Source organism: Pyrgilauda ruficollis, unplaced genomic scaffold, assembly GCF_017590135.1.
Source record: "Pyrgilauda ruficollis isolate IOZ18807 unplaced genomic scaffold, ASM1759013v1 scaffold782, whole genome shotgun sequence".
In the NCBI taxonomy this organism is placed as follows: domain Eukaryota; kingdom Metazoa; phylum Chordata; class Aves; order Passeriformes; family Passeridae; genus Pyrgilauda; species Pyrgilauda ruficollis.
Window position 1 is genome coordinate 1 of NW_024529733.1, and position 15525 is coordinate 15525.

The following is a 15525-nucleotide window of genomic DNA, read 5'->3' on the forward strand; positions in this document are numbered from 1 at the left end:
CCCTGTCCCAGGTGTGTCCCAGGTGTGACCTTGTCCCAGGTGTGTACCTGCCGTGCCAGCCCGTAGCGCAGCAGGAAGCGCAGCCCCGGCAGCCGCGTCACCGGAACGTTCCGGAGGGTCCTGGAGCTCTCCCAGGGGAGCCGCTGCAGGTGCTGGGACAGGGACAGCGACAGTGAGGGCAGGAGGAGGAGGAGGAGGAGGAGGAGGAAGGGGAGGAAGAGAAAGTGGGGAAAAGGAGGAAGAGGAGAAGAAGGAAAAGGAGGAGGAAAAGGAGGAGGAGGAAGAGGAGGAGGAAGGGGAGGAAGAAGGAAGAGGAAAAAGGAAAAGGAGGAGGAAGAGCAGGAGGAAGAAGAAGGAGAAAGGAGGTGGAAGAGTAGGAAGAAGAAGGAAATTGAAAAGGGAAGTGGGAGTAGGGAGGAGGAAGAGGAGGCAAAGGAAGAGAAAGTGGGGAAAAGGAGGAGGAAAAGGAGGAGGAGGAAGGGAGGTGGGGATGAAGGCCGGCTCTCACCCTGTCCAGCAGCAGCACCAGGGACCCCGCGCTGCCCCCGGGGCCCTCCCGGCGCCGCTCCAGGGCCTCGTCCAGCAGCAGCCGCGCCCGCAGCGGCCGGGCCGGACACAGCGCTGCGGCCAGCGGCCGGACATCGGCCGGACACAGCACCGACAGCAGCACCTGCGCAGGGAGAGGGACAGTTCCAGGGAAATTCCCAAAATCTGGGATCGGAACCCCAAAATCTGCAATCGGAACCCCAAAATCTGGGAGCAGAGCCCCAAAATCTGCAATCAGAACCCCAAAATCTGGGATCGGAGCCCCACTGGACACAGCGCTGCGGTCAGTGGCCGGACATCGGCCGGACACAGCACCGACAGCAGCACCTGCGCAGGGAGAGGGACAGTTCCAGGGAAATCTCAAAATCTGGGATTGGAACCCCAAATCTGGGATCGGAGCCCCAAAATCTGCAATCAGAACCCCAAAATCTGCAATCAGAACCCCACTGGACACAGCGCTGTGGTCAGTGGCCGGACACAGCACCGACAGCAGCACCTGCGCAGGGAGAGGGACAGTTCCAGGGAAATACTCAAAATCTGGGATTGGAACCCCAAAATCTGGGATTGGAACCCCAAAATCCGGGCTCAGAACCCCAAAATCCGGGATCAGAACCCCACCGGACACAGGGGACACTGACAGCAGCACCTGGGGAGGGAGAGACAGCTCCAGGGGAATTCCCAAATTCCAGGGGCAAAACCCCAAAATCTGGGATCAACAACCCAAAATGTGGGGCAGAACATAAAACGTGGGGTTAACACCCTAAATTCCAGGGGTAAAGTCCCAAATCCCCAGGATCACCCCCCCCCACCCCCCGCAAATCCCAGGATCAGCACTCCAAATCCAGGGATCAGCCCCCCAAATTCCGGGATCATCTCCCACAACTTCAGGGATCAAAACCCCAAAAATCCTGGGATCATCCTCCTGAAATCCAGGGATCAGTACCCCCAAATCAAAGGGTCACCACCCCAAATCCCAAACCCCAATCCCAGCCCCATACCCGGAGCAGGGCGGGCTCGGGCCGGTCCCAGCCGCATTCCCGGAGCTCCTGGAGCAGCTGGGACAATTCCTGCTCATCCAGGGGGGAATTCCCGGGATCCCGGGGCAGCAGCAGCCCACGCCAGCACCCCAAAACCTCCGAGTCCAGGCTCTCGATCAGGTTCTGGGGAAAGACACAGAATGGGAATGGGATCCTGACCCCAAAAACTCCGGGAATGCCACGGGAAATCCCACAGGAATCCCTAAAGGAATCACAGGGGGAATCCCGAAGGGAATCCCAGGAAAAAACCCAAAAGGAATCCCAGGGTGGGTTATGGGGTGAGTCAGGCCTCATTCCCAGGGCTTTTCCCAATATTTGGGGGTTTGGGAAAGTGGGAATCCCAGGGAAAATCCCAAAAGGGAATCCTACAGGAAGTGCCAGGGAGGGTTATGGCGTCACATTCCCAAGGGTTTTCCTGATATTTGGGTGTTTGGGACATTTCAGGAATCCCAGAGGAAATCCCACAGGAATCCCAGGGAAAATCTCACAGGAATCCCAGGGAAATCCCATCAGGAATCCCAGGGAAACGGAAAAGAAGGAAGAGGAAGATGGAAAAGGAGGAGGAGGAAGAGGAGGAAAGAGGAGGAAGAAGGAGGAGGAAAAAGGAAAAGGAGGAGGAAGAAGAAGGAAACAGGAGGAAGAGCAGGAGGAAGAAGGAGGGAAGTGGGAGTAGGGAGAAGAGGAGGCAAAGGAAGAGAATGTGGGGAAAAGGAGGAGGAAAAAGGAAAAGGAGGAGGAAGAGCAGGAGGAAGAAGAAGGAAAAAGAAGGAAGAGAAGGAGGAAGAAGGAAGATGAAAAGGGAAGTGGGAGTAGGGAGAAGAGGAGGAAGAGGAGGCAAAGGAAGAGAAAATGGGGAAAAGGAGGAGGAAAAAGAGGAGGAAAAGGAGGAGGAGGAAGACGGAAAAGAAGGAAGAGGAAGATGGAAAAGGAGGAGGAGGACGAAGGAGGAGGAAAAAGGATAAGGAGGAGGAAGAGCAGGAGGAAGAAGAAGGAAAAAGGAGGAAGAGCAGGAGGAAGAAGAAGGAAACAGGAGGAAGAGTAGGAGGAAGAAGGAAAATGAAAAGGGAAGTGGGAGTAGGGAGAAGAGGAGGCAAAGAGAAAGGGGGAAAAGGAGGAGGAAAAGGAGGATGAGGAAGGGAGGTGGGGATGAAGGCCGGCTCTCACCCTGTCCAGCAGCAGCACCAGGGACCCCGCGCTGCCCCCGGGGCCCTCCCGGCGCCGCTCCAGGGCCTCGTCCAGCAGCAGCCGCGCCCGCAGCGGCCGGGCCGGACACAGCGCTGCGGCCAGCGGCCGGACATCGGCCGGACACAGCACCGACAGCAGCACCTGCGCAGGGAGAGGGACAGTTCCAGGGAAATTCCCAAAATCTGGGATCGGAACCCCAAAATCTGCAATCGGAACCCCAAAATCTGGGAGCAGAGCCCCAAAATCTGCAATCAGAACCCCAAAATCTGGGATCGGAGCCCCACTGGACACAGCGCTGCGGTCAGTGGCCGGACATCGGCCGGACACAGCACCGACAGCAGCACCTGCGCAGGGAGAGGGACAGTTCCAGGGAAATCTCAAAATCTGGGATTGGAACCCCAAATCTGGGATCGGAGCCCCAAAATCTGCAATCAGAACCCCAAAATCTGCAATCAGAACCCCACTGGACACAGCGCTGTGGTCAGTGGCCGGACACAGCACCGACAGCAGCACCTGCGCAGGGAGAGGGACAGTTCCAGGGAAATACTCAAAATCTGGGATTGGAACCCCAAATCTGGGATCGGAGCCCCAAAATCTGCAATCAGAACCCCAAAATCTGCAATCAGAACCCCACTGGACACAGCGCTGTGGTCAGTGGCCGGACACAGCACCGACAGCAGCACCTGCGCAGGGAGAGGGACAGTTCCAGGGAAATACTCAAAATCTGGGATTGGAACCCCAAATCTGGGATCGGAGCCCCAAAATCTGCAATCAGAACCCCAAAATCTGCAATCAGAACCCCACTAGCAGGAGGAAGAAGAAGGAAACAGGAGGAAGAGCAGGAGGAAGAAGGAGGGAAGTGGGAGTAGGGAGAAGAGGAGGCAAAGGAAGAGAATGTGGGGAAAAGGAGGAGGAAAAAGGAAGAGGGTGAGGAAGAAAAGGATGGAGCCAGGATTCCATCCCTGGAATGGTCAGTGCCCAACGCTCCTGGAGAAGGATGAAGATGAGGAGGATGAGGAGGAGGATGATAAAGATGAGGAGCAGCATAAGGATGAAGATGAGAAGGAGGAGGGTGAGGATGAAGATGAGGAGCAGGATGAAGATGAGGAGGAGGAGAAGGAGGATGAGGATGAGGATAAGGATGAAGACGAGGATAAGGATGAGGAAAAGGATGAGGATGAAGATGAGGATAAGGATGAGGATGAAAGGAAAAGAAGGACGATGAGGATGAAGATTAGAATGAGAAGGAGGATGAGGATGAAGATGAGGATAACGATGAGGAGGAGAAGAAGGAGGATAAGGATGAGGATAAAGATGAGGATGAAGATGAGGACAAAAATGAAGATGAGGATAAGGACAAAGATGAGGGTAAGGAAGAAGATGAGGATAAGAATGAGGATGAAGATGAGGATAAGGATGACGATGAAGAGGAGGATGAGGATGATGATGAAGATAAGAATGAAGATGAGGACAAAAATGAAGATGAGAATAAGGATGAAGATAAGGATGAGGAAGAAGATGAGGATAAGGATGAGGATGAAGAGGAGGATGAGGATGAAGATGAGGACAAAAATGAAGATGAGGATAAGGACGAAGACGAGGTTAAGGATGAAGATGAGGGTAAGGATGAGGATGAAGAGGAGGACGAGGATGAGGAGGAGGATGAGGATGAAGATGAGGACAAAGATGAAGACGAGGATAAGGACGAGGATAAGGATGAGGATGCAGATGAGGATGCGGATGAGGATAAGGATGATGATGAAGACGAGGATAAGCATGATGATGAGGATAAGGATGAGGATGCAGATGAGGATAAGGATAAGGGTGATGATGAAGGCGAGGATAAGCATGAGGATGAAGACGAGGCTAAGCATGATGATGAGGATAAGGATGATGATGAAGGCGAGGATAAGCATGATGATGAAGAGGAGGATGAGGAGGAGGAAGGCGGCCCCGCTGACCTGGCAGCGCTCGGTGGCGATGCGCACGCTGACGGGCTCCGCGCCGCGCTCCAGCCGGGTCAGCAGCAGCGTGTCCCCGAGGGCCCCGGGGGTGGCACTGACCAGGGACAGCTGGCACACGGTGACACCTGCGGGGACACCCCAAATCTGGGACCTCCCCTGGAATCCCACCCCTGGACCCCCTAAATCTCAAAGCTCCCCAGACCTTAATTCCAACCATTCCCACCCCATCCAAGGCCACCTCTGTGTCCCCGGGGCTGGCACTGACCAGGGACAGCTGGCACACGGTGACACCTGCGGGGACATGCCAGGCTTGGCACATTCCCCCAAATTCCACCCCATGGAATCCCAAAACTGGAAAAAAATCCCCAGACCTAAATTCCAACCATTCCCAACCCATTTGAGACCACCAAACACCCAAACTGGGAATTGGGGATTTCATCCCCAGACTGGGAATTTGGGATTTCCAAACCCCTGGATGTGGAATTTGGGATTTCCCAATCCCCAAACCAGGAATTTGGGATCTCCCAGCCCGGAATCCCAGCACTGACCGCTGGGAATCTTCTGGAGCTGCTCCCGGAACCGCTCCCGCTCCGCCGGCCCCACACCCGTGGAGCTGAACTGGAAAAGCTCCTCGAGCTCGGCCAGGTGGGACTGGGAATCCTGGGAATTTTGGGAATTCCGGGAATCCTGGGAATTCCGGGAATCCAGGGAGAGGCCCCGGAGCTGATCCGAGATGTCCTCTCTGGCTGCTGCTGCTGCTTTCCTCTTCTTCCTGCGGGGTCATCCCAAAATCCCTTGGGATGGGGCCAGGATGGGATTTGGGGATGGAGGGAAGGGATATGGGATGTGGGATAGGGATGTGGGATAGGGGATGTGGGATGCGGGATGGGGATGTGGGATGGGGATATGGGATAGGGGATGTGGGATATGGGATGCGGGATGTGGGATATGGGATGGGGATGTGGGATGGGGATGTGGGATGTAGGATATGGGATGGGGATGTGGGATATGGGATGGGGATGTGGGATGGGGATGTGGGATGTGGGATATGGGATGGGGATGTGGGATATGGGATGGGGATGTGGGATATGGGATGTGGGATGTGGGATGGGGATGTGGGATGTGGGATGGGGATGTGGGATATGGGATGGGGATGTGGGATATAGGATGGGGATATGGGATGTAGGATATGGGATGAGTCCCTTCCCCAAGGGGGAATCCCCAGTGGGGACATTGGGGATGGGGACATTGGGATGGGACATTGGGTGGGATCCGATGCCCTGGGGATGAAGGGAGGGGACACTGGAAGGGGACATTGGAATGGGACAGGGACATTGGGAAGGGATGGGGACACTGGACAGGGACACTGGGAAGGGATGGGGACACTGGACAGGGACACTGGACAGGGACACTGGACAGGGATGAGGCCACTGGATGGGGCTGGGGACACTGGACAGGGACACTGGGGAAGGGACAGGGACACTGGACAGGGCCACTGGGAAGGGAGGAGGCCACTGGCTGGGGATGGGGACACTGGCTGGGGATGGGGACACTGGACAGGGCCACTGGGAAGGGGACAGAGGACAGAGACTGGAAGGTGCCACCGGGAGGTGCCACTCCTGTGACCCACCGTGCCCTGGCGTGGACGATGGCCAGCAGCTGGTGGCGCATGGTGACACTCAGGGACTCTGCCAGCAGCCCCGCGGTGGCCAGCGGGTCCCTGTCCCCGAGGGCCATGGCCAGCAGCTGGCACAGCTGGCCATAGAGAGAGCCCGGCGGGAAGTGACCGACCCACGCCAGCGCCTCGGCCAGCAGGGACCGGACAGCGGCCAGAGAGGGGTCACCTGTGGGGACAGGACAGAGAGGGGTCACCTGGGGGGACAGGACAGAGAGGGGTCACCTGGGGGGACAGAGGGGACAGAGGACAGAGAGGGGTCACCTGGGGGAACAGGACAGAGAGGGGTCACCTGGGGGGACAGTGTCCAGTGAGGGGTCACCTGGGGGGGACAGAGGACAGAGAGGGGTCACCTGGGGGGACAGAGGGGACAGAGGACAGAGAGGGGTCACCTGGGGGAACAGGACAGAGAGGGGTCACCTGGGGGGACAGAGGGGACAGAGGACAGAGAGGGGTCACCTGGGGGGACAGAGGGGACAGGGGACAGAGGGGGTCACCTGGGGGGACAGGACAGAGAGGGGTCACCTGGGGGGACAGGACAGAGAGGGGTCACCTGGGGGGACAGGACAGAGAGGGGTCACCTGGGGGGACAGGACAGAGAGGGGTCACCTGGGGGGACAGGACAGAGAGGGGTCACCTGGGGGGACAGGACAGAGAGGGGTCACCTGGGGGGACAGGACAGAGAGGGGTCACCTGGGGGGACAGGACAGAGAGGGGTCACCTGGGGGGACAGGACAGAGAGGGGTCACCTGGGGGGACAGGACAGAGAGGGGTCACCTGGGGGGACAGGACAGAGAGGGGTCACCTGGGGGGACAGGACAGAGAGGGGTCACCTGGGGGGACAGGACAGAGAGGGGTCACCTGGGGGGACAGGACAGAGAGGGGTCACCTGGGGGGACAGGACAGAGAGGGGTCACCTGGGGGGACAGGACAGAGAGGGGTCACCTGGGGGGACAGGACAGAGAGGGGTCACCTGGGGGGACAGGACAGAGAGGGGTCACCTGGGGGGACAGGACAGAGAGGGGTCACCTGGGGGGACAGAGGGGACAGATGGGACAGTGGTCAGTGAGGGGTCACCTGGGGGGACAGAGGACAGTGGGGACAGTGGTCAGTGAGGCAGAGGGGACAGTGGTCAGTGGGGACAGGAGGGGTCAGGACAGGAGGGACAAAGTTTGGGGGCAAAAAAGGAAAGTTTGGGGAATGGAAAAGTTTGGGAGGAAAAGTTTTGGGGAAGAAAAGAAAATTTGGGGAAAGGAGGAAAAATTTGGGGAAGGGAAAAGTTCAGGAGAGGAAACTCCTGAGAAAAAGAAGGAAAATTCCTGGAAAAGGAAGGAAAAGCCCTGGAGAAGTCAGGCCATGCCCAGCTGAGCCCCTAAATCCCAAAACCACCCCAAAATTCCCCAAATCCTCCAAATTCCAGGTGCTCACCGGGCTGGGCAGAGGGGCAGGATCCCTCTGGATTTGGGGGATCCCCCTTGTCCCCAATTCCTGGGATTTCCTTGCTGGCCCCACCTGGAAAAGATGGGGCAGTTTTGGGGTCAAAAAAGGCAATTTTGGGCTCACCAAGATGAAACCCCCCCCCCCCAAAATCCCCCAAACTCACCTGGGGACAGCGGGGGGAGCTCAAAGCTCATCTCCTCCTCCTCTTCCTCCTCCACGGCCCTCAGGGGGTCCCGCTCCTCAATCCCAGAAAATTCCCAGTTCCTCTTTTCCTCCAAAATTCCAATTTGGGGGGTCCCCCTCTCCTTCTTTCCCCGAGGACCCCCAGCCCGGCGGGGACCCCTGTTCTCCTTCTTCTCCAGAGATTTTTGGGATTTTCCCTTTTCCTTCTTTTCTACATTTTCCATGTTGTCATTTTTCGTATTTTCCACTTTGGGATTTCCCCTTTTTCTCACGTTTTCCATTTTGGGATTTCCCATTTTTCCCACGTTTTCCATTTTGGGATTTCCCATTTTTTCCACATTTTCCACTGTGGTGTTTCCCCTTCTTTCCCTCTTTTCCAGAGCTGTTTGAGGGATGCTATTTTCCTTCTTTTCCAGATTTTCCACGTGGTTGATCCCCCTTTTTTCCCTCTTTTTGGGGGTCCCCAGCTCCTTCCGGGGCCGCCCCCGCCGGGGCCGAGCTCCAATTCCTGGAGAATTCCTGGGGGATTTTTGGGGCTGAACCTTCCTCTGGGCACAGGAAGTTTTTTGGGTGGTTTTGGGGGGATCTGGGGGAATTTGGGGCTCCTCAGAGTCGCTGTCACTGAATGTCACCTGAAAAAGGGGGGGACAAAGGGGTTCAGCCCAAAATTTTCATCCCAAAATTTTTCCTCACCCTCCCAAAGTTTTCCATGTGAAGTTTCCCCCAACCCCACCCAATTTTCCCACTAAAATTTTCCTTCCTTTCCCCAAATTTCCTGTCCCCAAAACGTTCCCCCACAAACTTTTTCTGCCCCTCCAAAATTTTCCTCCCCTCCCCAAAGATTTCCCTTCCCCAATCCTTTCCCCCCCCAATAATTTCCCCCCAAAATTTTCCTTCCCAAATTTCCCTTCCCAAGCCTTCCCTCTTACCAATTTCTGCCCCTCAAAGCTTTGCCCCTCAAATTTCCCTTCCCAAATTTCCCCTCCTCCCAATTTCCCCACCAAATTTCCATCCCAAATTTCCCTTCCCAAACGTTTTGCCCCAAATTTTCCCTCCCCAAATTTTGCCTCCTCCTGATTTCTCCTCCGAATTTCCCATCTCAAATTTCCCTTCCCAAACTTTTCCCCCCCCAAACTTTTCCTCCTCCTGATTTCCTCCCCAGATTTCCCTTCCCAAACTTTTCCCCCCAAAATTTTCCCTCCCCAAACTTTTCCTCCTCCCGATTTCCCCCCCAGATTTCCCTTCCTAAACTTTTCCCCCCAAAATTTTCCCTCCCCAAACTCCCCCCCAAGCCCAAACTCACCCTGATCCGGGACTTGACCCTTCCTGGGATTTTGGGGGCCCTGCGGAGCCGGGAGCTGCCCCCAGGTGGGGAGGGCTCCTCGCTGAAGATGGTGAAGGGGGTCCTGGGCCCCCCCAGCAGCGCTTTTGGGGGCACCCCCGATTTGGGGTGGGGGGTGCAAGGCCCCCCCGGCCGCAGGACAATGGGGGGGACCTCGGGGTCTGAGTCCCCCAGGGTGAAAACGTCCCCAGATTTGGGGGGCTTCACTTTTGGGGTCTTCCCCACCTTGGCTTTGGGGGCTTTGGCTTTTTGGGGTCCGGTTTTGGCGGGAGCTTTGGGGGTTTTTTGGGGTTTTGAGGGGTTTGGGGTTTGGGGTGGGGGACAGGGGGTCCAGGCCTGGGCCAGGACATCATCCATGGAGTGGCCGAGGGCGGTGGCCATGCGGCCGAGGGCGGCCACGGCTTTGGCCAGCAGCAGAGTGGCCACTGCCACCCCCAGGCCGGCCACGGGGGGACTTTGGGACCCCAAGAGGGTCAGTCCCTGCTCCAGATCCTCATCCCAAACTGGGGGGCACTGGGATGGACTGGCCAGGCTCTGCAGGGCCAGCGTGGAGTAGCCAGTGGCCACCAGCTCAGCCAGTGGGCCCGGGCTGCTGTCCCCAGGAGGGTCCCCAACCCCAGGAGGGTCTCCAACCCCAGGAGGGTCCCTGTCCCCAGGAGGGTCCCCAGCCCCGATGATGTCCCCATTCCCAGAGGGATCCCTGCCCCTGGAGTGATTCCACAGGTCCCTGTCCCCAAGGGTGTCCCCATTCCTGGAGAGTTCCTGCAGACTCCTGTCCCTGAGGGTGTCCCTGCTCCCAGAGGGGTCCCTGTCCCTGATGGTGTCCCCATTCCCAGAGGGGTCCTGCAGACCCCTGCCCCCATTCCTGCTGATGTCCCCATTCCCAGAGGGGTCTGACAGATTCCTGTCCCCACCCCTGACAATGTCCCCATTCCCAGAGGGGTCTGACAGATTCCTGTCCCCATCCCCGCTGATGTCCCCATCCCCAGGAATTCCCTTATCCTTGACAATGTCCCCATTCCCAGGAATTCCCTTATCCTTGACGATGTCCCCATTCCCAGGAGCTCCCCTATCCCTGACCATGTCCCCATTCCCAGAGGGGCCCTGCAGGCTCCTGTCCCCACTCCCCCCAGCCCTCCTGATGTCCCCAGACCCCACGCCCGGGACCCTGCCCCACAGCTCCCGTGCCAGGCGGGTGCCGGCGCTGCCACACCGTGCCAGCACCCTCCTGAGCAGGGCCAGCCCCGCTGCCACCTCCCCGGCCAGCAGCCACGCCCGGGCCTGTGCCAGGAGCCAGCGCAGCCCCAGGGCCACCAGGGCAGGGTCACAGCAGAAGGAGCAGGGACATCCCGAGGGGTGGGACAGGAATTCCAGACTTTTCCAGGCTTTTCTTCCCTTCAGCTCCGGCGAGGCCGTGAGAGCGTCCGGCTGCTCCGGGAGCGCGGCCGGAGCCAGGGCGTCCAGGGAGGGACCCTTCAGGAATTCCTCATCCTCCTCCCCACCAGGAATGGGGTCAGGAATGGGATCCAGAGGTTTCCTCCTCTCCAGGTGGCCTTTCTGGAGCTGGATCTTGGCCCGGCGTTGCCGAGGCTCCTGGCAGGGTTTGGGTTCTGGAATGGGAATTCAGGGAGGATTTGGGGTTTGGAGTCTTGTAGGGAGTGATTCCCAGCTGGGCTTGAGCTCTGGAGGGGATGGAAGGGATGTTTGGGGTTCTCTTCCTAAAGGGATTTAACCCTGGAGGGGAGGGATGTTTGGGGTTCTCTTCCTAAAGGGATTTAACTCTGGAGGGGATGGAAGGAATGTTTGGGGTTCTCTTCCCAAAGGGATTTAACCCTGGATGGGAGGGAAGGGATGTTTGGGGCTCTCTTTTTAAAGGGATTTAACCCTGGATGGGATGGAAGGGATGTTTGGGGTTCTCTTCCTAAAGGGATTTAACCCTGGATGGGAGGGAAGGGATGTTTGGGGTTCTCTTCCTAAAGGGATTTAACCCTGGATGGGAGGGAAGGGATGTTTGGGGTTCTCTTCCCAAAGGGATTTAACCCTGGATGGGAGGGAAGGGATGTTTGGGGTTCTCTTCCTAAAGGGATTTAACCCTGGAGGGGATGGAAGGGATGTTTGGAGTTCTCTTCCTAAAGGGATTTAACCCTGGATGGGAGGGAAGGGATGTTTGGGGTTCTCTTCCCAAAGGGATTTAACTCTGGAGGGGATGGATGTGATAATTTGGGATTTTCCAGCACAAAGAAGGGTCCAAAAATTTGGGTCCTGTCCGAGCTTGATCATTCCTTCAGCCCCAAACTGGGATCACTGGGATTTCCCCCATTCCCAGGCTGGGATCACTGGGATTTCCCCCATTCCCAGACTGGGATCACTGGGATTTCCCCCATTCCCAGGCTGGGATCACTGGGATTTCCCCACCCCAGTGCTCACCAGTCTGTGGCTGGAGCAGGAACTGGGCGTGCTGGAGGTGGGACTGGCTCAGCTCCAGCTCCCCCTGCTGCAGCTCCAGCTGGGACTGCAGCACCAGGAACCACGTGCACCTGCAGGAAAATGGGGAAAAAATGGGGAAAACAGGGAAAAACGGGGGAAAAAGACCCCTCAGAGCCCACCAGAGCTGGGAGGGAGGTGGGAATGAGCTGCTGACCCACCATTCCTAAAGGATCCCTATCCCAGTGACCCCAGTGATGCCATTCCCAATCCCAATGATGCCAATGACCCAAATGATCCCATTCCCAATCCCAATGACCCCAAACCCAATCCCAATGACCCCAATCCCCTTCCCAAACCCATCACTGACCAGTGGGCAGCCTGCAGGTATCCAGCCATAGTCCCTCAATGCTGGTCACCATTCCCCAGTGACCCCAATGACCCCAAATCCATCCCAATGACCCCAAATCCAATCCCCATGACCCCAAACCCATCCCAATGACCCCAAACCCAATCTCCATGACCCCAATCCCACCACTGACCAGCGGGCGGCCTGCAGGTGTCCGGCCACGGTCAGTCCCTCGCTGCAGAAGGCCCTGGCCTGGCACAGGACCTCGCAGTGGCCCAGCAGTGTCACCAGGCGCTGGCAGCAGCCCAGGGTGTCCCCCAGCACCTGCCACTTGTGCACCAGCGCTGGGCCTGGGGACAGTGGGATGGCACTGGGAATACTGGGAGAGCCGTGGGGTGGGGAGGGGTCCCAGGGAGATGGGATGGGGAGGGGTCCCAGGGAGATGGAGCCATCCCCAGGGGAGATGGGATGGGGAGGACTCCCAGGGAGATGGAGCTGTTCCCAAGGCTCCTGGACCTTCCCATGGAGTTCAGTTCATTCCAAGAGATCCCAACCCTTCCTGAGGGACCCCCAACCCATCCCAGAGGCTCCCAGCCCATCCCATCCCATTCCAGAGGGACCCCATTCCATTCCACAGGCTCCCAGGGACCCCAATTCCATCCCAGGGACCCCAAACCCATCCCATCCCATCCCACCTCAAGGACCCCAATCCCACCTCAGGGACCCCAAACCCATCCCACCCCACTCCATCCCAGGGACTCTAATCCCATCCCAGGGAACCCAAACCCATTCCATCCCATCTCATCCCACTTCATGGACCCCAATTCTGTCCCAGGGACCCCGATTCCATCCCAATGACCCCATCCCACCCCAGGGACCCCAAATCCCATCCCAGTGACCCCGATCCCATCCCAATGACCCCACCCCACCCCAGTGACCCCACCCCAGGGCCCCCAGCCCCTGTCCCACCGCTGACCGCAGTCGGGGCCGGGCTCCTCGGGCGGGCGGCTCCGGGCGCTGCCCAGGACGTCGCTGCCCACCAGGAACACCAGGATGCTCCTCAGCAGCTTCTGCGCCTCCAGCAGGGCCACCTTGGGGCTGCTCCAGCCTGGAATTCCAGGGGATCAGCACAGGGGATCCCCAGACCTTCCTCCTCCTCCTCACAGCAAGGCTCCCCCGAGTCCTGACTCGCCCCATCTCTTCCTCCTCATCCCAAATCCCTTCTTCCTTCTCTCCAAACTCCCTCCTTCTCCTTCTTCCTCCCTCTCCTCCCAAACTCTATCTCTTCCTCCTGCTCATCCCCAAAATTCCTCTGTGCTTCTCTTCATCCCTAAATTCCCTTCCTCTTCCTCCTCCATCCCATAACTCCCTCACTCTTCCTCCTCCTCATCCTCAAAACCGCTCCCTTCCTCCTCCTCATCCCTAAACTCTCCCCTTCCTCCTCATCCTAAAACTCTCTCCTTCCCTGAAGTTCCCAAACTTTGGAGTCTGGGAGTTCCCAAACTCCCTCCTCATCCCTGAACTTCCTCCCTCTTCCTCATCCCAAATTCTTTCCCTCTTCCTCCTCCTCCTCCCAAATCCCCCCTTCCTCCTTCTCACCCCAAAACCTCTCCCTCTGCCCATCCCAAATTCCCTCCTCACCCCAAACTCTCTCCCTCTTTCTCCTCACCCCAAACTCTCTCCCTCTTCCTCCTCACCCCAAACCCCTCCCTTGGGATGGATTTTTCCCTCCCAAATTCCCTTTTCCCACCGTGCTGCCGGATCTGCTCCCGGAGCGGCGGCTCCAGGTGGGCCGGGGGCAGCTCCAGGATCGTGGCCACCAGCTGCAGCCTCTGGGCCTGTGCCAGGTACCAGCCCCTGGTGGCCCTCTGGGCACAGGGGTCCCTCAGGGCCTCCAGCAGCAGGGCCACGCCCTGATCCGCCTGGAAAAAGGGGAAAAACGGGGAAAAATGGGATCTGGGATCATGGGGGGTCATCCCAACCTGTAATCTCAGTCCTTTTATGCCGCTTTACTTTCCTTTTATCCCGTTCCCCCATCCCAATCCCCTTCCAGCAGCAGGGCCATGCCCTGATCCACCTGGAAAAATGGGAAAAAATGGGATTTGGGATCATGGAGGTGATCCCATCCCAATCCCATCATCCCAGTCCTTTTATCCCATCCCAATCCCCTTCCAGCAGCAGGGCCATGCCCTGATCTGCCTGGAAAAATGGGATTTGGGATCATGGGGGTGATCCCATCCCAATTCCACCCATCCCAGTCCTTTATCCCATCCCAATCCCATCATCCCAGTGATTTCATCCCATCCCAATCCTTTTATCCCACTCCCAGTCCTTTTATCCCATCCCAATCCCCTTCCAGCAGCAGGGCCACGCCCTGATCTGCCTGGAAAAATAGGATTTGGGATCATGGGGGTGATCCCATCCCAATCCCACCCATCCCAATCCTTTTATTCCATCCCAATCCCATAATCCCAGTCCTTTTATCCCATCCCAATCCCAATCCTTTTATCCCATCCCAATCCCCTTCCAGCAGCAGGGCCACGCCCTGATCTGCCTGGAAAAATGGGATTTGGGATCATGGGGGTGATCCCATCCCAATCCCACCCATCCCAATCCTTTTATTCCATCCCAATCCCATAATCCCAGTCCTTTTATCCCATCCCAATCCCAATCCTTTTATCCCATCCCAATCCCCTTCCAGCAGTCCCTGGGTTTGGGAAGGACATTCCCGGATCTCCTGGATTTCCTGGATGTACCTGGGCCTGGGCAGGGCAGTCCAGCCGCAGCAGGATCCGGGTGAGCTGGCACAGGGCAGTGGCCGTTCCCAAATGATCCCCGAGCCTCTGGCACAGCGAGCGCAGCAGCAGGAAACTCTCCAGGGCTTGGATGGGCTGGGAAGGGGAAAACCCTTGGATAAACCCCAAAAGCATCCCAGGGATCCTGGCAAAAGCTCTCCCTGCTCTTCCCCATCCCAAATTCCCCCTTCCTCCTCCTCATCCCCAAAATGTCTCATTCCTTTTTCTCCTCTTCATCCCAAATTCTCTTCCTCTTCGTCCTCAAAAACTTTTTCCCTCTTCCTCCTCATCCCGAACTCTCTCCCTCCTTTTAATCCCAAACTCCCTCCCTTTTCCTCCTCATCCCAAACTTTCTCCTTCCTCTTCATCCTCCTCTTCATCCCAAATTCCTTCCCTCTTTATCCCAAACTCTTTCCCTCTTTCCTCTTCATCCTCCCCAACTTTTTCCCTCTTCTTCCTCATCCCAAACTCTCTCCTCTTCATCCTCCCAAACTCTTTCCCTCTTCTTCCCAAATTCCCTCACTCTTCCTCATCCCAAACTCTCCTCCTCATCATCCCAAACCTTTTCCCTCTCCCTCCTCATCC

General features: G+C 57.4%; 1 protein-coding gene and 1 long non-coding RNA gene across 2 annotated transcripts; both read right to left on the reverse strand.

Annotated features, from left to right (window-relative positions):
- Positions 1–53: 53 nt before the first annotated feature.
- On the reverse strand, positions 54–1686 carry LOC121363969. The gene is made up of 3 exons (XR_005956806.1): positions 1545–1686; positions 509–670; positions 54–152 (listed from the first exon to the last, which is right to left on the reverse strand). It is a non-coding gene; the product is annotated as an uncharacterized LOC121363969 (long non-coding RNA).
- Positions 1687–1699: 13 nt separating this feature from the next.
- On the reverse strand, positions 1700–14182 carry LOC121363968 (separin-like). The gene is made up of 16 exons (XM_041486769.1): positions 14159–14182; positions 13896–14067; positions 13122–13253; positions 12339–12495; positions 11800–11909; positions 10526–10982; positions 9334–10288; positions 8011–8662; positions 7836–7919; positions 6363–6576; positions 5281–5504; positions 4451–4857; positions 3053–3112; positions 2748–2909; positions 1778–1785; positions 1700–1706 (listed from the first exon to the last, which is right to left on the reverse strand). Exons 1-16 carry the CDS (start codon positions 14180–14182, stop codon positions 1700–1702), a joined length of 3825 nt encoding a protein of 1274 aa, XP_041342703.1.
- Between the last annotated feature and the right edge of the window lie 1343 nt (positions 14183–15525).